This window comes from Galeopterus variegatus, unplaced genomic scaffold (genome assembly GCF_000696425.1).
Source record: "Galeopterus variegatus unplaced genomic scaffold, G_variegatus-3.0.2 Scaffold2143, whole genome shotgun sequence".
Classification (NCBI taxonomy): Eukaryota; Metazoa; Chordata; class Mammalia; order Dermoptera; family Cynocephalidae; genus Galeopterus; species Galeopterus variegatus.
Window position 1 is genome coordinate 180,078 of NW_007728254.1, and position 23,984 is coordinate 204,061.

A 23,984-nucleotide genomic window follows, 5' to 3' on the forward strand; every position below is an offset into this window, starting at 1 on the left:
AAATGATGGAGACTAAATTTAGCCCAGAGACTAGTGTTTGATATTAATTGTTTAGCCCTGCAAAAAGGATATCTAACAAAAGCTACTGCATTCAAAATAACAGCAAACTATCACAGCCCTCTCTACCATCCCCAATATTAAAAATGAATGTTTTAATTATGGGGTGGAGCTTGAATTCCTGACATGCGCAAGATGCACTTCACAAGGATTTGGGGGGCAAACTCAAGTTTGTTCTGTTTTAAAAATGTTTTCATTACTGTGCACATAACTGGTGCTTCCTGATGGGAATACTTGACTCATGCAAAAACTAGGAAAAAAGCAGGCAGTCAGCTCCATTTCTCTCCCGGAAACAATCCCTGTAGGGCACTGTGAGGTGGAAATGGGAAAGGCACTGTCCAACCTTTATTCATATACTCGGTGACAATATAGATGGGTTCCTCAGACACCACTGCATACAGCTGGACCAACTTGTCGTGCTTCAACTTCTTCATGATCTGTGCTTCCTCGAGGAATGATTCAGGGGACATTGTGCCTGGTTTAAGAGTCTTTATGGCTACTTTTGTGTTTCCATTCCAGGTACCTGCAAACATCCCACAACATTAAGTCAAACCAAAGATACTCTTTTCATGGAAAAAAAAAGTTTTTGATCAGTAGCTATTTGCATAAAGTTAGATTTTAGTTTTAAAAAAAACTTAATGTAGTTTTTTGTTGAACAAAGACAGTCAATTGCAAGGACTCTGTCAAGTATTTCAACAGGAAAAATATGTTCACTCATGGCTATGGCTATATATACCTGTATTAAGGTTTATAATTCATTTAATTTTTTTCCTATTTTGATACATGCCATTCTCTTTTTCTGGCTCAGTCATATGATTACAAATTTATACCAAAAGCTCTGGACCCTTGTTTACAGTGATGAAAGCCCAGGGGTTAGAATAGGCTTGGCCATCCAATTACCGCCCCTTATGTACTAGAGTGAGCATGGAAGAAATAAGATTATTTGAATTCCATTCCACTGGGTGTACCATTCTGAAAAATATGGCAACACACTGAGGATGTTTAGAAGTTACATCTAGACTTCAATTGTCTGCAGTGGATGAGTTACTTGACTGAGTCCTTGAACAGTAGAGCTAAGCATGCCAAGAAGTGCTGGCGAGGAGCTCACAGTCCACTCGCCAGTGCTTCAACCCCGTAAGGCAATTTCCTCAGGTCTACTGATGGTCAGCCACAAGAACAATGGCTTCTGTCAGTATACTTGGGAAACTGAACAGCAGCTAAGAGGGAACAGAAATATTTAAACTTAGTATGTTAAAAAAATCTAGTAGATCCTAAGGCAGGGCCTAGTTTGTAATCATCATCAGTTACCTCATCTGTAAAATATAGGAATGTAATTGGATTATCTTTTGAGTCTCCTTCAGCCCCCAAATTAAAAATCAAAACAAAACAAAAGACTAGGTTCTATGTGTATTCCACTATTAGTCCTACAATAATTAGTCCTTTGAAGAATAAATTTACAAAGGAAAAATAAAAATTAGCCAACTTAGGTTATGTTATTTTCTATTTGAAAAAGAGATCTGGTTTAAATTAAGATTTATTTTTATATTTAATATAACTGATTTTAGAATTTAAGAATTCTGTAAATTGGATCAATTCTTGTTATCCTTTTAAAAACATGGTTCATTTAATTACAACATGCAACCTACAAAAATATAAATTATGAAAAAACAAGTAGCTAAAAGAAAAATTCACTTATTTTATTTTCTTTATTTTTTGCTGGCTAGTACAGAGATGGAACCCCAGACCTTGGTATTATCAGTACCACATTCTAACCAACTGAGTTAACTGGCCAGCTAAAGAAGAATTCATTTAAATCTCATAAAGTATCTACCCATTACATATAAATAGGAAATTTGACAACTTGTAAGTGATCTTTGCTATTTAAGTGGTAGCAACCCCAAAATTTAAATGCATTCCTCTTTAATAACTACCCTGTTAATTACGTAGGAATCGACCCTGATTCCAATGGGCATATTGTTTTATGTTTAGTGACAAACAAAATCTTAATGGTATGTGTAATGATTTAAAGCTGATAATTATAAAGTTTGAAAATAAATTTTTTTATACGGTTCAATTCTTTTTGATTGTGTGACTGATTTGATTAAAATCCTTAGGATCCATAACTTCAGTTATAAATTAGGTGGATGAGGGAGAGGACGGTCATATAACTCTATTTTACAATACTTGAGATAAAGTCCAGAGAGAGACTTTAAGGACTTAAATCATATTGTCCCATGTAATCCTCAAGACAATCCTATGAAGTAGGTATCACTCCAATTATACAGGTGAGAAAACTGAGACTCAAAGAGATTAAATAAGCACCTTGTTCACGTTAATCAGCTAGTAAGAATTCAAACTCAGGCTCATTAAGCAAAAAGCCCGTGGTCTTTCTCTACAGCTGCCCATATATACTCATAGTATCTTACCTTCCCCTTTCTTAGGAAGTGGAAACACCAGATTCATAGTGTATTGGTTTCCTGTCCTGTGAATGCCTTAGTTAACCACATGAAGTAGGACAGGTGAGCACAGCAAGGTGTCACCATACTCTGAAATCTGAATGGCCTGTGCCCAGGTAGTGATCCAGGTTAAGTGTCTTTGTCCCAATGGCTGTGTATGTTTTTATTCAAAACCATTCTTTTTATTGGCTTTGAGATGCAGCCAAAAGAAAATGTGCCCTCTGCCTTACCAAGCCACACTTCAGCGAAACACCCCTGACCCAGCTTCTTCTCCAGAAACAACGAGTCTCGGGCCACTTCCCAAGCATCTTTAGCCAATCCAGAAGTTTGTGGGGTACAACTTGATGCAATCACAGTTAAGTTAAAACACAAACCATCAGCTTTCTCTATAGAAAAAGGAATTAATAAAGAAAACACAGTCCTTATAATCCATAACCATGCATGCACTAGGAAAGATGGAAGGTGACTTGCTCTTTAGGTGACATTCAACAAATATTTGCAGTTGGAAATGCAGGGCAAGACATTTCATGCAGGCTGGAACATCCCTTGTACCATTTACTGGTTTATGAATTGAGGCTCATGTAATAGCATGACTTGAGCCATTTGCCAATCTTGCCCACTTACTATCTCTTTTCTAGAAATTCCAGAATTTTGAAATCAAAATCAAAATTAAAATTATTCCCCACGATTGGTATTTCCAACTTTCTCCTTGGTCAGAGTCTTTATTTTCACCTTCCATCTTTGATGTTTGGGATTTCCCAAATGAGGAAGCTAATAATAGAGTAATTAAGTCTCAGCATACCCATCCATACTTCCCCAAACTGCCCATTTCCCAGTCTCTTGATCAACTGCAGGGATTCTCGAGGAATTTCCCAGACATCTTTGGTTTTGACAGACAGATCGGTAAGCCGTGGCATCCCTTTGTGACAGGGAACTACTAGGCGGCAGCAGAGACCCGCGGCTCTCTCTGGTGGAGCGGGGGCAGCGGCAGGAGAGGGAGAGAAGAGCAGAACACATGTAACAACAACACTGACGGTGCAAACCCACAATAGCTAGTGCATAGCGGCACTGGAACAGTGCTACAGCAGCAGAGACTACACACATCTCAGAAGATTAGATGCCAGACAGTGAAACATATTCATTGCAGGCAGAATAGGACTACTCCATACCCTCAGGTGTGATATAGACTATACATAGATACAGACACAGAACGTTTTGTTTCTGTACTCAGAAAGGAAAACATTTTCAGCCCAATGTACTAATAACATGTCTTCTGGAATCCTGAAAATACCCTCACTGTCAAAAAGTACTCTTTCCCTAAAGAAGATCATCATGGCTGCCCCTTTCTCCACTCTAATATCTATATTACCCAGGAGACTGGGACCTCTCTGGTATAAATATATTTAAAATTGTGACGTACAGGATTCTTCTAAAAAACACTGGACTGTTGTAAACTAGTAAGGCTGAAGATTATACCTGGTGGGGAAAAAAAGAGGTCACATTTCTCTAGTGATTCCTTTGGCATTCTAACAGACTTCATTCTACCAGTCACATACTCTTGCACTGCTTCTTTGATATTTTCCATTTAATTAAAAAAAAACCTTTATAAGTCTCTGATGTATAATTTAGCAGTCTGGTTTGAAAGGACAAAGAATGAAAACTAAAATGCACAGAAAATCAAGGAGGTGAAAGAACTCTATTTCTTATGAAAAAGAGGAAGGAGAGGGTAGTTATCACTCAGAGGTTATTCAGAGTTTTTTTCTCCCCTCTTTCTTTCTTTTTAAATACCCTTCAGAACCTAGCAGTGGTAAGGGGAAATTGACTAAATGCCAAGTTAAAAATCAGTCAGGTGAGAAAAAGTAACAAAGAATAAGAAATGAGGGAAGGGACAAAAGCTGCACAGAGCCCTGCTGGCAAGGTGGACAGAGCCTCCCGCCCGCATCCGCCTGGAGAACCCTCAGATCCAGGGAAAGCAAAGGCAGTGCTGTTGTCGCCACTCTGGGAACTTAGCTGTAACTTATTTTTATTCCTCTCTTTTTGATGAAATCAGATTCTGAGATGTTTCGGCAGGAAATTATTTATGTGTCAGTATTTCAAAGGCATTTTATTGTGTGACAGAGAGAAAGAGGGAAGAGGAAAAGCCAATATAAAAACAAATCTAACTCGAGATGGATTTTTTTTCTGAGATTAAAAAATGTCTATTGTTCTTCATATCCCTTCTCTACTTCCAGCTTTACGATGTTATTAAGGTGCCCTTTCCAACACAGTATTTTCAAATGATCCAAACCCTAGGGATTCTGCTGATGTTCGGCTGTAATGAAATACATTTCAGCATTTGAAGAAGCCTTACAACATGCAGGCATTTTGAGTGTATCACTTAGGCTCAGGGAGACATTCTGTTCTGCTTCTCTCAAATATTTCATTAGAAACCACATAAACCAAGTTAGCCAATGACCTAATCACCTAGTACTCCAAGTGTTGTTAAGTTTTTCAATTGCTCATTAGTGCCCAGGATCAATATACAGGCATTTTCAAAAGATTGCTTGTTTGTGCTAAAAAAATTTATACACACATATTTTTTCAATAAATGTGCACACAGCAACAATAGAGGTCAAGCCATATACTATTTTGGAGTCTTGTCACTGTCCTGAAGAACAACACAAAATGTATTTATGGGTTACACAAAAAACTACTGAGCTTAATGGGATATAGATCTATATCTGTACATGTATACCTATATTGATATGCACATGTGTAAATGTATTATATAGTGGGAAACACATGGTAATCTAGGAAAGAAAGCAATCATTTTAACAATTGCACATTAAACCACATTCTTTTATAAAATGTACAAACTGCATACATAAACACCTACTATATATGTTTCCAGGAACAACAAAATAATGGTGACATCTGGGTGTTAGGACAGAGACTGGTCTACTTTTATTTTTATGTTTTTTTTTCTTTTTAAAAAAATTTTTTTTGTCTTTTTTCGTGTCCAGCAACGGACCGCAACCCTCAGTGTCGCGCCCGTACCGGTCCGGGACCGGCAACGGGATCGCAACCCTCGGTGCTGCGCCCGCCCCTCGCTCAGCCAGTGAGCGGGAGCCGGTCTGTATGTGGGATCCGAACCCTCGGCGGGAGGAGTGCCACCGCGCTCCCAAGCGGCGCGCTGTAGCAGTGCGCCACCGGGCCGGCCCGAGACTGGTCTACTTTTAAAGAGTATAATTTTACACAATAGATGTAGCAGCTGTAAGAGCTGTGGGTCACATAAGTCTAAGTCTAGTTAGGAAACAGTATTGGTGGGATGTAGAACATGATAAATAGATTGCAAAATTTGTCTCATCAGGAGAATGAAATGCATGTGCAGTCATTCCTGCAACAGTGCTGGGTGTAAAGTGATGATAGAAACACAATAGTCCCTGGAGGAGTCCCCATGTAAACGCACTCCCAGAGACTCCTCCCTCTTCCTTTCATGGTTTCTGAATTACAGAACACAGGGGAATGGAAAAAGATAACTTGCAAGGATTTTATGATGAAGATAAAAAACAACTTTTAAAATTTAACCTATCGCTTTCTTTTTTTTTTTTTTTTTGTCTTTTGTCTTTTTCCGTGTCCAGCAACGGATCGCAACCCTCAGTGTTGCCCCCGTACCGGACCAGGGACCGGCAACGGGATTGCAAACCTCGGCATTGCTCCCGTGCCTCGCTCAGCCAGTGAGCGGGAGCCGGTCTGTATGTGGGATCCGAACCCTCGGCGGGAGGAGTGCCACCGCGCTCCCAAGCGGCGCGCTGTAGCAGTGCGCCACCGGGCCGGCCCGAGACTGGTCTACTTTTAAAGAGTATAATTTTACACAATAGATGTAGCAGCTGAGCGCCACCGCGCTTCCCAAGCGGCGCACTACCCAGTGCGCCACGGGGCCGGCCCTAACCTATCGCTTTCTACTTGGGGAACTGGAATATTATAGAATCCTCTGACAAATACATGGAACTAATAATAACTATGGCAGAACAACAAAATAGAACCTGTTCAGACAAGCCCTGCTGTTAGAGGCTGGCAAAGAAAAATATTTTGCTAGTGACTTTGTATGTATCTGTTATACTTCTTTCCCCTGCCTTTTGCCTTTCCTGCTGTTCCTACCAACTCCCTCCAGTGTCCAAACTGTTAGTAGATAGTTAGAATTTAGGTTACCTGAGTAATGCTGTACAAGCTGCTGAAGTGTTTCAAACTGGGCCCGGGTGGTAATATAGTATCCACCATTGTCAAGTTTGCGAATTTTATAATGTTTGACATGGTCTCCTTTCATATCATCCCAATCACGGATAGAAAGTGAATAGGCACCTGGTAAACATGCAAAGCATTAGCAGCTCCAGTCATTTTGAGTACTCTTTGTTATTTAGGTCTCATTTGCTGATTAATAATTATCAAGAGGACACACACACACACACACACACACACACACACACACACACACACACACGCATGCACATCATCTCCACTCAGGAACAGGACAAGATACCTCTTGCTGTCCTGCAAATGTTGGAAAATATTAGCAGGAAAGTGATTTTTCCCTTGAGACTTAAAGCTTCCTGGTTATTTTTCTGAAACACTCCATTCAGTGCCCTTGTGTTGCCTAATACAGCATAGAGCCAACTCCCCCCGGGGCAAAATCAAGAGAAGCACAACAATTCCGGCTGAGCTTGCTTCCCTTGTCTCCTGAAACCATGGGGCACCACGGGAGACAGTGACAGAAGAAATCTCAGGACCGCTTCTCTAGAAGCAAGCTTCAAATTTCTGCTTCACAACACTTTTTACAGAAACAGATAACCAGCATCGGGTAGATCAAGCCACAAGGCCACTACTCTCCTTTTCCTTGACCTATCTCCTTTTGTGGGCTCTAATAAGTTGTTAAATAGTGAAAAAGCCAACAGTTGGAGGAAAAGTGAAGTCCTCAGTTATTAAAAAAAACAAAAGGAAAGCAAAAACAACCTGTATGATTGGTGCCTGAGGAAATAAGAGTTTTAGAAAATCATAATTCTAAAGGACATCTAAAAATTCTATGATCTTGTATGCCTGGAGCAGTGAAGCTGCCCCAGTCCCTGTTTCAGAAGGAAGGTCTTGATTTTGAGCCTCTGTAGTTCTTTTGGAGCTGTCTGCAGAAATACAGCCTACAGGGAAAACTGAAAACAGGACTCTACTCGCAAGGCAGAAAGAACCTGTGCCATTTTAAAATACTTGTACATTAGAGATAAGCTTTTCATCCCCTCTGACTAATCCACAGATTTGAATGACAAGCCAACATCTTCATTTGTTACCTTACCTTTGGTGGTTTCACTCTCACGGATAAGAAAGGTACCTCTTGGGTTTCCAAAGGACAAAAGCTGTCGCTCAGCATCTTTTCGGCCAAGTTTTCCAAAGTACCACCTTTAAATGAGATCAAGGAAAGGAAATACTTTATAATGGTCATTTATGAAATGGAATAGCATAGCCTTTCTTCTTTTGCCCATGAATTCCCCCTCACCTCCAATTTTGTCCTCAGCTTTTCCCTATATGTGTTTTTACTAGCTTCATTCAGTTCTCTTTTAATTTAATCCTGATTCTATCCCCAATCCATCTCTTTCACTCTTTAAAAAATCAGATTTGAATTGTGGTTTGTCTTCCTCCCCTCCAGAGATGACAGGAACTGGTTTGTGTTAAAACTGCCACCTGCATGCACAAAAAGAGGAATCTAAGACCTTTTTTTGAAATGGCAACTGCAGGAGACCCTTCCCACGCTCACCTAAATGACCCTTGATTTCTGAGAGTAATTACAACTACTGGGAAATAACAAAACAGAGTCTTAGTGTATACAGAGATCATTAATCAAACATTAAAAAGAAGTCAGAATGGATAACGAATAAAGACATGATATTTTCAGCAACTTACCACCTACAGGAACTCTGAAAGTAATTGTCAAGACTATCCCTAATTTGAGATAACTGCTGCCCTTGGATGCTTGTTTTTATTTTCTCTTCCTATCCAGTAGGTATGAGTACTTGGAAAAACAAAAGGCATTTACCAAACACCTGGACAAATCTGACACACATCTTCTCTGGCACAGCTGCAGGGACTGGGTAATGTGTACCTTTGAGAGCTGGCACAGTCAATGAACATGCCCTTACAATGACTTGGTGTTGTGGACATTTTAATATTCTCTCTGAACAAATGAATGACACTCCTGTGCCAGTTAAGGAGACAGCACATCAAGTCACTTCAGGACCTTTGTTATTTGTCTTTCATCTTTCTCCTGCATTCTTAACCCCTAACCATTGCCTGGAAATTAGTTAACACTTCCGCATTAGGTGCTGAATGAGCAGCAGGTGACCTAAAACCCCAAGGGAGAATTCTGGAGCATTCCATTGGAAACTGTGTGTAGGAACAATTTTTAGAATATTTAACAGTGAAAGGATCCAGTTTCTAAGATGAAATTTCAATTCATTATGCTTGAACATAGGTATTATGTGTTCACTGTCAAATTCTTCTTTGAATGAAAGAGTTTCACTGAGGAGAAGGTACACTGCATGTTGGCTCCTTGGTGACTTTTAGAGGATAATCCTAATATAGCATTAGTTGGTTTAAAGAATATTACATCAATTATTGGTGAAAAATGACTTTCTGGGTTTGTATCAATAACCCAATTAAAATGCTGTGTAAAATAGTGGTGAAAAGGGAATTGTTATAACAATGGATTGCACCAAAATGATAGTACTTTAAGGTAATGATAATTAATTGCATGTATAAAGCCATAGGCATTATTTTAAAAAATGATATTGTATTCTTTAAAAACAAAACATTTAAAAAATTGACCATTATAAACATAACTTAATTATATAGTTGGTAGGTTCCCAGTTAAATCAAAGTAATGTTACATTTTGATGGTACTTTTTATTCTGAAAACAAAAGGATATTTGCAAATCTGCCATAAAATACAAATTCAATACAAATAGCTTTATTCATTGATGATGAAACACACTCACTAGGAGATAGAAACAGCTGAGAGCCACTGAGTATTTGAGAATGGGAAACAAAACAGATCTTAGAGGAAATACGAGGGAATTAAAGACAGGAGAATGATCTAACTGGGGCTCTCGCTGGGGTGTGGAGTCTAATCCTTCTCACAGTGCTTAAACAAATCCGCGGCAAAATTAAATATCAGAGCCAAAGGTTGGGCTCAGTGACTGACTTTTCTTGACTCCTTTTCTGGCGAGGCAAGATTACCACCACTGAGCAGGAGAGGCAGGTCCCCAAGGTGTCAGGGAGGGGACCAAGTCCCCGTATTTGGGAAATCATTGCCACCACTGTCCTTTCCCTCATTTCAGAAGTTAGGTGCAGCACACAGGCCACTCTGGCAGTTCTCCACTTTGGAAGTGTCTGTCAATCCCCACAGGACAGAAAAAGGAACAATGGTTATCCCTTGTAGGTCCCTTCAGCTTATTGACTACCTTCCTAAACTGCTACCAGTGGAATGTTTGGGCCAAATAACTGCTCGTCACTATTTATTATCAATGAAACCAACTGAGACCCAAATCTAAGGAAAAGGCCATTTGAAATCCATCACCACAATATTTTCCAAGTTGTGGGACACACTGTGAGATGCGTTTACCTTGGGCATGGAGGGTAGGTCTTCTCAGCACTCTTTTAATATTTCTGATATTTCTGAGATGAAAGATCTTAATGTTTAATAATTATTTGCCCCCTCTCTCCTGTCTTCCTCTCTTTCTCAACAGAGGGAGCAGACTGCAGGCTTAGAAACTTGAGCTAGTAATAATATATGCTCTAACTAGAATTTCATCAGATTTTTATGGTGACTTTCTACCCATGACAAATATAGACCCTCTATTGGGTTTACATTTAGGGTACTGATAGAAAGTTTCCTTTCAAAATGAAGTTTTCAAAAAGTGAGCAGGCTTAAGAAGTATGTTAAGTTAACAATAGTACAAGTATTACATAGACATGGCAAAAACCAGGGCATAGGGCCGGCCCGGTGGTGCACTGGAGAGTGCACCGCTTGGGAGCGCGGAGGCGCTCCCGCCGAGGGTTCGGATCCCATGTGGAGACCGGTTCCCGCTCACTGGCTGAGCGCGGTGCGGGCGCAACACCGAGGGTTGCGATCCCGTTGCCGGTCCCCGGTACGGGCGCGACACCGAGGGTTGCGATCCCGTTACCGGTCAGTAAAAAAGACAAAAAGGAACGCTTGGGAGCGCGGAGGCGCTCCCGCCGAGGGTTCGGATCCCATGTGGAGACCGGTTCCCGCTCACTGGCTGAGCGCGGTGCGGGCGCAACACCGAGGGTTGCGATCCCGTTGCCGGTCCCCGGTATGGGTGCGACACCGAGGGTTGCGATCCCATTACCGGTCAGTAAAAAAAAGACAAAAAAGAACAAACAAAAACAAAAAACCAGGGCATAAAGCCTGAAACACATCACTAACATATTCTCTCAACCCTTAATCACTCTGGTGAATTTCTTCTCCTTCCTGCGGTTGCCACAATAAAATGCCATAGTAAAATAATTAAATTATAATAAAAGCTAGTTAAGAGAAAACAACAAAACAAACATACTCTTCTGCCTGAATAGAGTCAACTGGAGCCACATAGTTGCTGGGAATGTAGCCCGTCTCTCCAGTTGTCAAGGAGCGGGCTTCCCACCAATCTCCTTCCCTGCAAAGAAAATAGAGAGAAAGAAGTAAATACGTTGATCATTTCAACATTTTGCAGTTGCAGACTCAATGCTGTAAGAAGTACAAGGGTACTTCCAAATGTTCATGAAAAAATGGAATTAAAAGATAACATGAATCCTTCCATGAATGTTTGGAAGTACCCTCATACATGACTATCGTCTAGCCATTCACCATCAGCTCTCTCCAGCCTTGTTCCTTTTGTCTAAACTCCAGCATAGCCCCCTGTGAAGGTCAGATGGCTTACAGTCTAAGTCAGCCATGAGCTGTGAATTAAGAATGGAGGACCCTGGTCACAAGAGGGCTCTCTTTTGGGGGGCATTTTGCATGGTAAGTGTCTACCACTTGAACAGAGGGTAAGGGAACCCAGCTTCAGACTTAAGAAAAACATCAGAGCTGTGTATTGTCTGGGAAGGGAAGCTTGCCAGGAGGCCCCGTGAGAGATGGAAGCATACTCTACATACCTACCTGCCTTGCTTGCTCTAGAAAATGGGGAGACACACCTTTCTGCGGGTAGAATGACCAAGACCACACCAGGATAGGCTGTCCTCAGGCATTTTTGATACAAATGCAGGGGACACACAAAAACTCACTAGGTGAGTAAGATTTGAGTCACATCACTTTGCACTGCCCAATATTCCATGCCATAGTATGGTCTAATCTGGGGAGCTTTTAGGACGTGAAAGGGGGGCTTATAATACTACCTTTAGCTTAAAACCAATGAGTATGCTTTACATGCTTAGATTCATACAAGTTTACATATGACAGGGAGCAGGGATGAGTGTGTGCTTCTCTCATTAAGAAGGGGTAGGCAACAGATGTGGGGCGGTAGCTCTGACATGGACTGAGGGTCCGCAGAACCCTCTGCCAACCCACAGTCAGGAGTGCGAGGGGCAGGGAAAGACATGACTGCCCCTGAGCAAATCAGACCTCTCAGACTTCTGACTGCCAGAGGCCCAGCACCTCTCTCCCTCCTTTTTTGGTCCTTGGAGGCAGCAAAAGAAACCCCAGGCCTTTCTTTTTTAAATCACTTTTTGGCTGGGCTCTGTGTCAAAGCTCTCAGCCAGGGAAGAAAATGTGCTGGCTTTTGGCCGTGGTAAAAGATCCTCTGCAGGCTCATTTAATTATGTGGAGAATAACCAGCCTTCATGTTAAACTCAAGCTTTACTCCAGAGACAGTCTGAGCAAGGTGATCAGTGAGCAATGGCTCCAGATAGGATTTAATCAAGCAATAAAACAAATGGTGAGAAGCCAACGTGTGCTATGGTGCAGCTATGGGAGTGTTTGGTGGCATAAGTAACAGAATAGCCCACAAAAAACCAGGGTGCTAGCAAGATTTTTTAACTTATATTTTAGTTTCTTAATCTTTCCTCTCTACCCTATTAAACAAATAAATCAATCAAAACAAGGAGATAGGGCCGAGCCCGCGGCGCACTTGGTAGAGTGCGGCGCTGGAGCGCAGCAGCGCTCCCGCCGCGGGTTCATATCCTATATAGGGATGACCAGTGTGCTCACAGCGCTCAGTGGCTGAGCGCGATGCGGCCGGTCTCAAAAAAGGACCAAAAAAACCAAAAAAACAAAAAAACAAAAAAACAAGGAGATAATAGTTCCCATATCCAGAAAATCCTTTATTCATAACCTTAAATTTAGTTCATGTCCAGATTTTTATTGGGAAATATTTACACATATCAAAGAATATACAATATATAAAGGAACACCCCTGAACCCACCACCCAGTGTAAGAGCTACATTGTTACCAATCGTGAGGGATTACACTGTGCTACTGAGTCCCCTATGGCATGCATCCCTCTGACTTTCAGGTACAAACCACAAAATTAAAGATGTTAACATTTTAACAGTTTTTACTGGTCTCATTTCCATGCCCCCCAAAAGCAATACATGCAGTTGTAAGTGTATAGTTCAAGAACATATGCAGAAGTTCATTTTCTTCTTTAAACGTTGTAGATGTTGAAGGAAATAGCTCTGGAGATAATAATCTTAATCTTAATATGGTGACAATGTTTGCTGCTCTGAAATTCCACTAGATGGAGACATTTCATAATAAAAAAATAACAATACCCATCATCTCTTCCCTCCATCCCCCAAACCTGGGAAATGCTCCAAAATGGTGAGGAAAAAATTAAGTGCTTGCAGCAGAGGTTTATTTTTTAATGCAAGATAACCTTGATCAAGTTAGTTCTAATTGAATTAAATTAAGAAAAAGAAAGGTTAGTATCAGTTTTCGGGTATGTGGGAATGTCAACAGCGGCAGGAAGCCAACACATTTTGCTGCAGGTTGGGAAAAGCCCAACGTTATTCAGTTGATCTCGCATTAATGAAGCAATTACTGATTCGAGTCCAGCATTAACTATCTCATTTTGGTCTAGGCACCTAAACAGCTTAGCACAGATTAGAATCCAACTATCAGCTTGTTTTGAAGTCATGTATCAAGAATTCATGATTTTATAACATGACTCCATTAATCTCACAAGGGTTTTCAGTTACTCATGAGAAAGATAAAATCGTTGATTTTTTGTTTTCTAGGTCATCTAGGGTCACTTTCTCCATCAAAAGAGACAAGAGGTAACAAAGACTCAATGCAATATGTAGTAAACCTCACATGTGCCCAGAGAGGCTAGGATAGGCTCAAAACATCTATCAAAAGCTGGGCAATGAATAGAAGATCTTTTTAATGGTGCCATTAGAAGCACGAGTAGGTGAATCTACAAGTAAATAATACACTCTACAATTAATTCACGTTGATTAGGAAAATAAGACATCTCCTAATCTACCCTTTATTTCTTTACTTGAGTTACTGTGTTAGCATTATTAAAACTGCATTTCTTTAAACTGTTCTTACAGTTCAGATTTTTCATTAACTCACACTTGGTGAGATATTCTTTAATCGTGATCTTGTTCTGATTCAAATATATGATTTAAACCCTGGTGCTGGTTTAGAATGGCTTTTAAGTTTGTATAACAGCTTCCCTTGTTCCTCTGATTTGAAAACTTATTAAAAGAGCTTGTCACCAATCCCCCAAATTGCTCATAGGACCTGTGGTCCCAGGAGCCAGGAGCCCAGGTGCCCTGGAGCCCTGAAGGAGCCAGGGAGTGGCATTTGCCAACAGAAGTCAGCCTTGATCTGCCCAGCCATGGAGCATTTTTATCATAAATGCTGGATTCTTTCTGAATTTCATCACTGCCCATCTTACTTTCAAAGAGCACATCAAATGTTGGGTGGGGTTCTAAACCAGGATTTCTTATCATTGCCCTAGGCACTGACATCTACTCCACTCTGTGTAAATATTTATTATATTCTAAAGAGTCACTGTTTCTAGATGGTAAATCACTAGTCATGAAATGTGAAGATAGGGAATAAAATGAACGAACTTAAATATTTTGCAAGCTGGGTTCAAGTTTAATAATGTCCTCACAACCACACTGAGCATTTACAATGGTCACTCCCACCCATGCTGGGCAGTGGTGCCTCTGCCTCTGGGCACATATGCACACATTCATTCCACGGTCAATTTGGCACTGTAAGACACAAAAGCCAGCCCTGTGGCCTCCAGTTTCTGCCTCTTGATAGGGGAAGGGAGTGGGAGGACACACACTAGGAGGTGTGGCAGCTGTCCCAGGGAGAACAACCAGTGGCTGGGAGAGGCTGGGGGAGGGGAGGAGCCGCATGCCATCTGCTTCTGTGTTATCGCTTTGTTTTTTCTTTCACGATTTTCTCTTCCCTGTTATTACCCATGACTTCAGGATATTGTATTTGTTACACAAACCTTACTTTTCTTTTCCATGACCTTGAAAAAAGGCATTTAAATGGCATGTAGGATGAGGAACTCCACCGGCAAAAAAGGAAGAACATTAAGGGGAAAAAAAATCTTTGTAATGTTTTCTTCTAAAAGAGCAGGGTCAGAGGCTCAAAGGCTCTGTAAACACCAAAGGCCATGCATGCAAATCGTAAAATACAGATTGAGATAGATTAGATCCTCCTTAAATGTTTCTCTAAAATTTTATTTTGATGACATTGTGGATCCTTTCCAGATTAACAAAGGAAGAAGTCATGGATCTGACTTTGGCAGGGACTGACCTTCCAAGTGCCTTAGGGCCTTAGCGTGGATCCACTGTCATACGGAGAGACCACTAGAAGAGCTGTGTATGGTCCTTCCTACTACTCCTTGCTTCTTACCTTTTAGAATTTACAAATAGTTTTAAAATTTCTAATCAACCTTGGTATTTAGGGAATATTGTATAAACTGGGAGGGTAAGTGGGGTGTATTTCACAATTCAAAGCTAATAGACTCTGACAGGAAGCATTCATCTGAGAATCAAACTAACAATAAGGATCATAAATCAGAAGTGGTCAAAGCCGAACTCCTTCCTCCATCACCTCCTGGCCAACTTCTGAACCTTCGTGTAGCTCCAATGGTTTAGTCTCTTTTGATGGGGGTTTCTGGGCCTTTCCAAGACCAAACACTCAGGATATGGTCCTCATATCTTACCCTGGACCCTACCACTTGCTAGCTCTGTGCACTTGGAAAGTTCCCTAACCTGGGACTCCAGCTCTTCAGATATCGAATGACGACTGTGATACGGACCTCTGACACTTGTTGTGAAGAATAAATGAGAACATTTGTAACTTAGCACATGGCTAATACATAAAGAGTCTTCAATAAACAGCAGCTGTTTACTATTTTTAAAAAATTTCTGTGGCTACAGGAAGAGGGCTCCTGGGGGGAGGGGGGCAGGTAATACTCTTTTTGACCTGGGTGCTGGTTGCACAGGCATGCTCAGTTTGTGTAAATTCAGCAAACTGTATACTTTTAAAAAATTGTGGCAAAATACATGTATGTAACATAAAATTAATCATTTTAACCATTTTTATGTGTATAGTTGAGTAGCAGTTGAGTACATTCACACTGTTGTGCAAATATCACCATATACACTTTTGATATGTGCACTTTTCTGCATGTATTTCAATAAAAAGTTTTTAAAAAACCACCCACACCTCTGTTAATGATGACAATAATAATTTTTAAAAACACTGTGGTTATGTAGACAGTGTCTCCTGATGTCTAGAAGAGAGTTACTGGCCTCTGTTCGGAACGGAGGAATCTGTTCTTGTCTTGCTATTGAAAGGTGGCATATTTGCCGTGTAGGTCCCGAGAACTGGGGGCATTCCAGGGAGGGGGTAGGATTTCCAAGGAGGCAATTTCCAGGCCTGAGGGAGTTCCCTGTTCCAATGACCACTCCTCTTTCCTGGGATGAGGGTGTGAGCAGGGCTGACTCTTCCTTCCCCTAACTCATCCTTTTGGGAAAGCTAAAGAGCCAGACTTCAAGTCCTTCTACCACCATGAAACCAGTTTGCTCAGAGAAGAGAGGAGAAGCAACCAGACCTGGTGTCATAGGAGACCTTCCCAGTGTGCCCCTCAGCCCCCAGGTGGTATTCTTTCTCAAACACCAGGGAGTGCTCACAAGGACACTCGAGGTGCCTGGCTCGCTGACACAGGACCCCACCATTTCCTTGGGTGCCTGGATCTTTCTTGATGGCCCCAATCCATGCACACTGCCTTAATCTAATAGCAGTAATATATAAAATCCACAGGGAAACCTAAACCACATTTACTCTTCCTTATGGAGGTATCAAATGCAGAATTTGAAAAACAAGTGATTTTCACTCTTGAAATTTCCCCACTACGTTTAACTGGTATTGTTGTTGGCCACAGTTAAAACACGCACATTACAGTCACTTGTGAGTGGGTGAAAGCACTTTTCCATCCATCTCACAAAGATTTCAGTCATCCCCCAAATTTTCATTACAGGGAAATGCCTCCACAGGCTTCCCCAGATGGGATATTTAGCAGTTTTGAAAACAGAAGGAACTTGTTGCCAGACTTAAGTGAGGGCGGTGCCCGAGAGTGAAGAAGGTCTCAGGGCAGCCAAGCCTCATGCCAATCATTTGAAACTGGAGACCTTTGGAAAAGCCATGGGCTGTGGAGGCGATGCTGGTGTGTTTACAACCTTTAAACCAAAAGCAAAACATAAAAACATGTACTGTGCTACTATGGTATCCTTCAAAAAGCTCCTTGGACATACAATGCCATTAAATACTGCATTGTGTCACTGACTTCATTCCACAAACTATATTGCTATGAACTAGTGAATTTAGCAAGTCTTCTTTTAGTTTCACAGATGTCTGAAGAGGTAACACAAGAATCTTTTCCCAATTTGAAAGGCACGCCTGCTTCCCCACCCCTCTCCAAACTTACGAGCTGTTCAATATTTGAAATTTTTCTCCTTTGTGAAAACTCAGGTCGTCTTCTGTCCGTGCCTCATAGTCATAAAGGGCCACAAACAGTGTCACTCCTGATAAAACAAAATCAAAAGGAGAGACTATTACACAAAGGGAAATTAATTCCAAGAAATTACATCTTCACTAAAATCTCATTCTGAAAGTCCACATCCAGTCAACACTAATGACATGATGAAGTATTGTAATTAATGTGTGAAAACGAGAGTCACAGGGATGTATGTATGCCTTAGTCTTTGTAGGTGGAGTATTATTTGATATGACAGAAACCTGGAGTTGAAGGACTTTTCCCTGCATACCTTTGAATGAGTTTTGGGGAAGAAACAGACATCATGTCCACAACTACAGGGCAGCAGCAGCGTTATGGCTCAGGTTTGCAGGGCTCTGCAGCAATTACTGATACCCTTTATCTGACACACATTCTCTTCCATGCGGGAGCCCATACTGGGTTCCAGGTAGAATGGATCATTCCTTCCCCTAGCATAACAGTAACAAAGGACGTAACAGGAAACTCCCTCTGCAGCTTGGGGAAATTTAGAAAACACTCTTTCCGTAATGTTTACCCCAATTAGAGGATGTACTGCCCTTGGCACCTGCAATTGTTCTTGAAGTTTTCAGCCACTCAGTTCTCCTGCTGCAAATGGAATCCCTCCCCACTGTTCTCCTTCTACCTTAAACTCTCCTCACCTGTACTGTCTTGTAGTGCTCACTCTTCCTCACACCTACCCTGGCTTCTCATCTGTTGGCCTCCCCAAGAGGCCCTTCCTGCTTTACAGTAGTTTGCTATCAGCAGCAAAGAACGTCCAGAGTCCTATTTGGCCTAGGACTTCCTCCATACAATAGGCAGAATTCTAAAACAGCCCTCAATGATTCCTGCCTCTTGCTTCTAAGCAATAGAATGGGAAAGTGATGGGACGTCCCTTAAGTGATTAGGCTTCAAAAGATGGTGACTTCTGTCCTGCTAGCAGACTCTCTCTACTGCTACTTGGCTTGCATACTTTGATGAAAGAAACAAAGTACCACACTGGTGAAGACAACATGACAAAGAACTGAGGGTGACCTCTTGTCAACAGCCAGCAGAGAACTGAATCCTTCCAATCCACACAAGATTGGAAGCAGAACATTCTCGGTTGAACCATGAGCTGACTGTAGCCCAGCAACACACCTTGATTGCAGCCTGTGAAAGATCTTGAAGTAGGGGACCCAGCTAATTCAGTCCCAGATTCTTGACCCACAGAAACAGTGAGGTAATAAATGTGTACTGTTGCTAAGTTTTGTGGTAATTCATTATATAGCAATTAATAACTAATACATTCCATTTGTCTGCAATCTGGCTTCTCATTTTCATCTCCACACATTTCAAAGTGCCTAATATGGCCTACAGAACACACAACACGGAGCCTAATCTTTTACCAAGCTGCCACATTGCTGTGCAGGTAGTTCCAAGGGGCAGATGTGTCCATGGGACTATTCAAGAACCAGAAAGAAGAGAGGAGCAGGGTTTTTATCTTTCTGCCCTATCCCAAGTGGGACTTCCTGAAGGAGAGTGACATTCAGACCGTCTGACCATGTAGAGAAGTGCTCATTTGGCAACTGTCTTCTTTTCTTCAGATTTCTTTGAAAAGTTAGAAAAGAGACTGGCATAAAACAAAAGTGTGGGTGCCTGTAAGATCACACCTATTCTTATTTAACACTCTATTAACACATTCCCTTCATTACGTAATTTAAGACTGAAGCCAAGCCAGCTTCACGGTGCGGTGCGGAAGACAAGGCACACGAAGACCGACACTCCTACCCTCCCTTTGCACCAGCCAAAAAGTTCTCACTGAGCGCTTTTATGTTCCAGGAACTGAAGCAAGAATCAAAGGAGGTTACAGAGAAACACAGACACTGTTCTTGGCCTAAAGGACTGAGAGCAGCGTTGGGAGAAATGATGTGCATATACAATAAAACCAAAAAACAAGGCAGAAAATTCTGTCAACATTTGGGGGTATTGTGTTTCAACTTTCAAATGTTATAAGGAATCAGATGGCCTCTTAGACTAAGATTGTCCTTGACTGTGGTGTAAACCCACATACTCAAGGGAAGCCCTCTCTAGTGGCTACAGTGAGTGATACCTGTGGACCCAGGGATTCTCACCCAGCATTCATAAAGGAATGAGTAAAGACGATGCCTGTGTCAGCAGAATTAAGAGTCCAGGCTGCTAAAGCACTTGGGCTTCGCATGGTAGGCACCAGGTGCTCTTTTGGCTCTGTTTTACTCCTGCATCGTCAAGAGACAGATGGCCCTAGTCTGCCTGTCTGCCTCTTTCCTTCTTCCTTTCTTTCCAGGTGCCTCCCGGGAAGGCAGGAGGAGTGGGTGAGTGCACCTGGCATTCACTCACCCATGTGAGGCCTGGGTTAAAGGGAAAGCTACAGTCACCATAGCACAGGAGTGAACATAAGTGTTTTTTCTACTGGCAGAGCATGATATGCTAGCAGAAGAGATATAGATAATGTCCAAAGGTTCTGACTGGCCCCCTTGATAAAACTACACTACCATGCATTGGGTGCAGAGGGGGGAAAAACTCTGCTAATACCTTGGTAGAGCCAATTCCCCAGGTAAAAAGGCATAATGGGTCATTATATATGACATCTGCTCCCAGATGAGCTGAGAGATGCTACATTCTTTTAAACTTTTGTAATAAATAAAACAAATTTGGAACAAATAATGTCAAATATCTAGTTACCATGGTTTGCATACTGGGAGAGGATTTGGAAGATTAAGGATGTATGAGACAACTTACAAATATTTTGGAAAACATATGTTTAAGAATTTATGCCAGATATTTTTCAAAATATTAGCTAAGTCAGCAAATACACATGGCAGTAAAATATAGCTTTGTGGTGTGAAAGACAGAGAAACTTCCAAAAAAAATAGAGAAAGGTCCCTTAAAGAGACATAAGACTTGATTTTAAAATACACACACACAAAAGGAAAATAAAATAGTACATAGAAGAGACTAAGAAGACATAGAAGATGGAAATATGTGAGGGCTTATAAACTCAGTCATGTGGAAGTTAAGATCAGAGAGAGAATTGGTAAAGATGAATGGTCAAAAAATAATGCTGCCAAATGACCCCACCAGCTGGGAAGTGACAGGTGGCTGAAGATTAGGAAGATGAGGGAGAAGGTTCTACCCCCGAAAAGTGGGGGAGGGAGTGCATTAATATCTGGAGAACTCAAATGCCCAGACCTAGTTCCGGAGCTTCTGCTTCAAAATATCTGGGATGAGGCTCAGGCACGTGTATTTTGAAAAAGCTGCCCTGGTTATTCTGAGCCAGCCAGTGTGAAGGTTGAGAGCCAGTGGCCTCTGGTGCTTCAGTGAAATGCTGCAACTCACTAAGCTATGCAGAGTCCTCACAGAGCAGCAACTTGGGCCCCTACACCCCTGTAGCCAGGCATTTTGATTTGTCCATCAAGCTCTGCCTTTTTTTTTTAATGGCCTCTCATATGGTAGAGGATAGGTGGAGACTGAGTAGAAACTTACACGTGAAATCCCTAGTCAAAGGGAGCTGACTAGAGCACACACGTTCAGCCAAGACGAGAGGGAGAGCAGCTGCCCCCTCTCCATCCTCAGCCCTCCACCACCGTGGGGGCTTACCTGTTCCTCCTCTCGTACGCAAGGTCCCAGTATGAGACGAAGAGTTCACACCCCCAAAGACGGTGAGTCCTTGGCCCCCGGCTGCATGGAAATTGTTGTAGTTGGGGATGGAGGTCACGCCGAAGCTGGGGTAGTGCTGAGGGGTGGGGTCTGTGCCATAGCGGTACCCGGAGCTCTGGTTCAGGCTGCCGTCCCTCTCCTCCGTCAGTTTTGTTGCTTCTTTATCCTTACATTGCACACAGCCCATTATCTAAATTCCTGCCAAAAACAAAGAGGAGGCATATGAACTTGGATGCTCCCTAGTAGCTGGGCTGCTTCCCTATTAAAGAGGAATAATTTATCAAGCTTGCCCTTGGATATTTCAGGCCTACGGGGACATGAGGAAAAGCAGTGGCTAAAGTGGATGCTTATGGGGAATCTCAGTTCCCTTGACTTGACAATGACATTGGTTCCCCATATGCTCTGGGTGACAGGATCATCACAGAGTGCAATGCTCACCATGTGGCACATGAGGCCTGCATACGTCAAAATTCTGTAATATCACACACCTGCCTAAAGACAGTCTAATAATACTTACTGATTATGCTTTTCTTTAGTTTTCTCAAAAAATAATGTATGCTCTACAAAATGTGTCTATGTAATATTAGAATAAAAACTTTCATCACAGCAAAGGAAATCTAAAGAAGAGGGAACAGGACTGCAGAAAAAGCCAGAACACAGCACATAAGTCACTAGATGTCTTCACTCATGGCTACCCATTCTTCAGGCACAAAATTGGTAAAGTTTAAGCAATATGAGGATGATTAAGTGTCAAAATTAAGAACTCGTTACTGGATGAGAAATAAAATTGGCAGAACCTAAGAGGTCCAAGTACATTTGCAGGATGTCATGATAGCCTACAGTAACAAAATCATTTAAAGCTGCTAATTAACTTTTCAAATTTCCATTAGCTTTTGACATCCTTCAAAAACATTTTTTAAAATGATTCCTATGTTCTAGAGTTTGTGGTGGATTAAAAACTTGAGTCATTGTCACCCCACCCTCCTCAAACCTACTTTTCCATGGGAAATGGCACTACCAATGACCCATTTGCTCAAGTCAGAATCCTAAAAATCAGCCTTCTTTGCTTTCTTGTTTACTTCTCACTCTTGGCTCATGTTCTACTATTCAAACATGCCCAACTTTTCAGTTCTTCAAAGATTTCACCTCTCCCCCCACCACACCTTCAGGCCTTAGAACATAGCCTTGAACTACCCCCCCCCCCCCCCCCCCCCCCCTCAGGCCTTAAAAAATACCCTTGAACCCCCCCCCCCCCCCCCCGCCTGCTTTGATATGCAATGTATCCTCTGTCCCACTTAAGACACCACTTCCTTTGCAAGGTCTTCTCTGATTCCCCCACACTCCCTGGGCTGGGGTAGTGTTTTCTCTAAGTGCTCCCGTGGCATCTTGGTTTCCCTCATCAGGGCACCTATTGTACCATATGAAAACATGACCTGTCCACTTGTCTCACTGCCCAATGGACTGCACATTCCAGGAAAACAGGGCCTGTCCATTTTCATCACACTGCCAGTGCCTGGCAAAATAAATAGCAACTGAATGAGTAAAGGAGTAAAGATCCATTATTTCCTCTTTTCACCTTCTTTTCTTTTTTCTCTGTGTCAAGGCCAACCCTTCTTCAAGTGACTTATATCAGCAGCATATGCTGCATTTTTTAATCTACTGGTATGTGTGTGAGAAGTGAAGAAGATTCAGAAATCCAAGATAGGTTGGTCCTGCTTTGGACACTTTGCAATAAATACCGTGTCAGCCTGACAGGTAGATCATGCAATGGATATCCCTGTCAAAACTGAGAAGCAGCCCATTTGGGACCAAAGAACTAATAAGAAACACATGACATCATGTGTAATAATTGGTACTCACTGGGGAGAGTGCAGCTGGCCCAGCATGGGAAGAAGCTTGAGGCAGTGAAGGAGAAGGAAAGAGCCAGTTTCCTTATACTCTCTTGTAAACCAGTGTGGGAGGTGCTCGTCAGATCAAGAGATTCTTTTGGGCACTATTGAGTGCTGCTTTTCTGCTGGACTGGGTCATGGAAGCAGTATCAGACTGTTCTAAAGCCTTCTCACATTACTTTCAATAAATAAGTTTACTTTCAATTCAATAAGTTCCAATAAATATTTATTGAATTGGATGTTAGTTCTTGAGAATGGAAATGTTTGGAAGCCAGCTGTCTACTGCTCGAGCTGAGATCACCAAATCTGGAACACATTTACTTGTAAATCATTCGAGATTAACTTACAATATACTGTGTCCAACATGCTTTCTAACTTACAGTAAATGAATATGATTTTAACAAGTTTCCAATAGGAAATGCAAAGTATCTCCAAGACATGATTTACTGAAAGAATTTCATCATTTGTTGTTAATATTGCTTCACTGGAGTAATAAATATCTTGCTCACTTTATATTAATTCTTTCATAGTGGAAAGTTGCTCCAAGGTTCTACAAAGGCCAGACAGAAAACACTTCTTGTTCCAGGTGCTTTTTTCCCAGGGATTTCACTGACTTACTATGATTAGAGGATGTGAGACCTGAATCACATAATCACATCATTGATACAGGTGGTTCTCAGCTGGGGGTAAATTGTCACCCCTCCCCTCCCAACAAGAGACATATCAGGTAATGTCACAACTCAAGGGGGAAGGGTAGTATTGGCACCTAGTGGGTAGGAGCCAGGGATACTGCTAAACATTCTACAATGCACAGGACAGCCTCTCACAACAAAAAATTACCTGGCCCCAA

The 23,984-nt window shown here is 41.7% G+C and overlaps 1 protein-coding gene across 2 annotated transcripts in view; it reads right to left on the reverse strand.

Annotated features, from left to right (window-relative positions):
• FYN (FYN proto-oncogene, Src family tyrosine kinase) overlaps nucleotides 1-23,984 on the reverse strand; it is a 172,409-nt gene that overhangs the window by 36,576 nt on the left and 111,849 nt on the right. Inside the window, exons 3-9 of one of the 2 annotated variants that reach the window (XM_008580667.1) lie at nucleotides 21,186-21,443; nucleotides 17,502-17,598; nucleotides 11,111-11,209; nucleotides 7,834-7,937; nucleotides 6,705-6,854; nucleotides 3,316-3,480; nucleotides 401-580 (exon numbers count right to left, since the gene is read on the reverse strand). In XM_008580667.1, coding sequence (XP_008578889.1) covers nucleotides 401-580; nucleotides 3,316-3,480; nucleotides 6,705-6,854; nucleotides 7,834-7,937; nucleotides 11,111-11,209; nucleotides 17,502-17,598; nucleotides 21,186-21,432 — 1,042 coding nt within the window. In that variant the 5' untranslated portion in view covers nucleotides 21,433-21,443. Of the gene's footprint in view, nucleotides 1-400; nucleotides 581-2,743; nucleotides 2,900-3,315; nucleotides 3,481-6,704; nucleotides 6,855-7,833; nucleotides 7,938-11,110; nucleotides 11,210-17,501; nucleotides 17,599-21,185; nucleotides 21,444-23,984 lie in introns of both variants that reach the window. The other variant, XM_008580668.1, reaches the window with a different exon arrangement.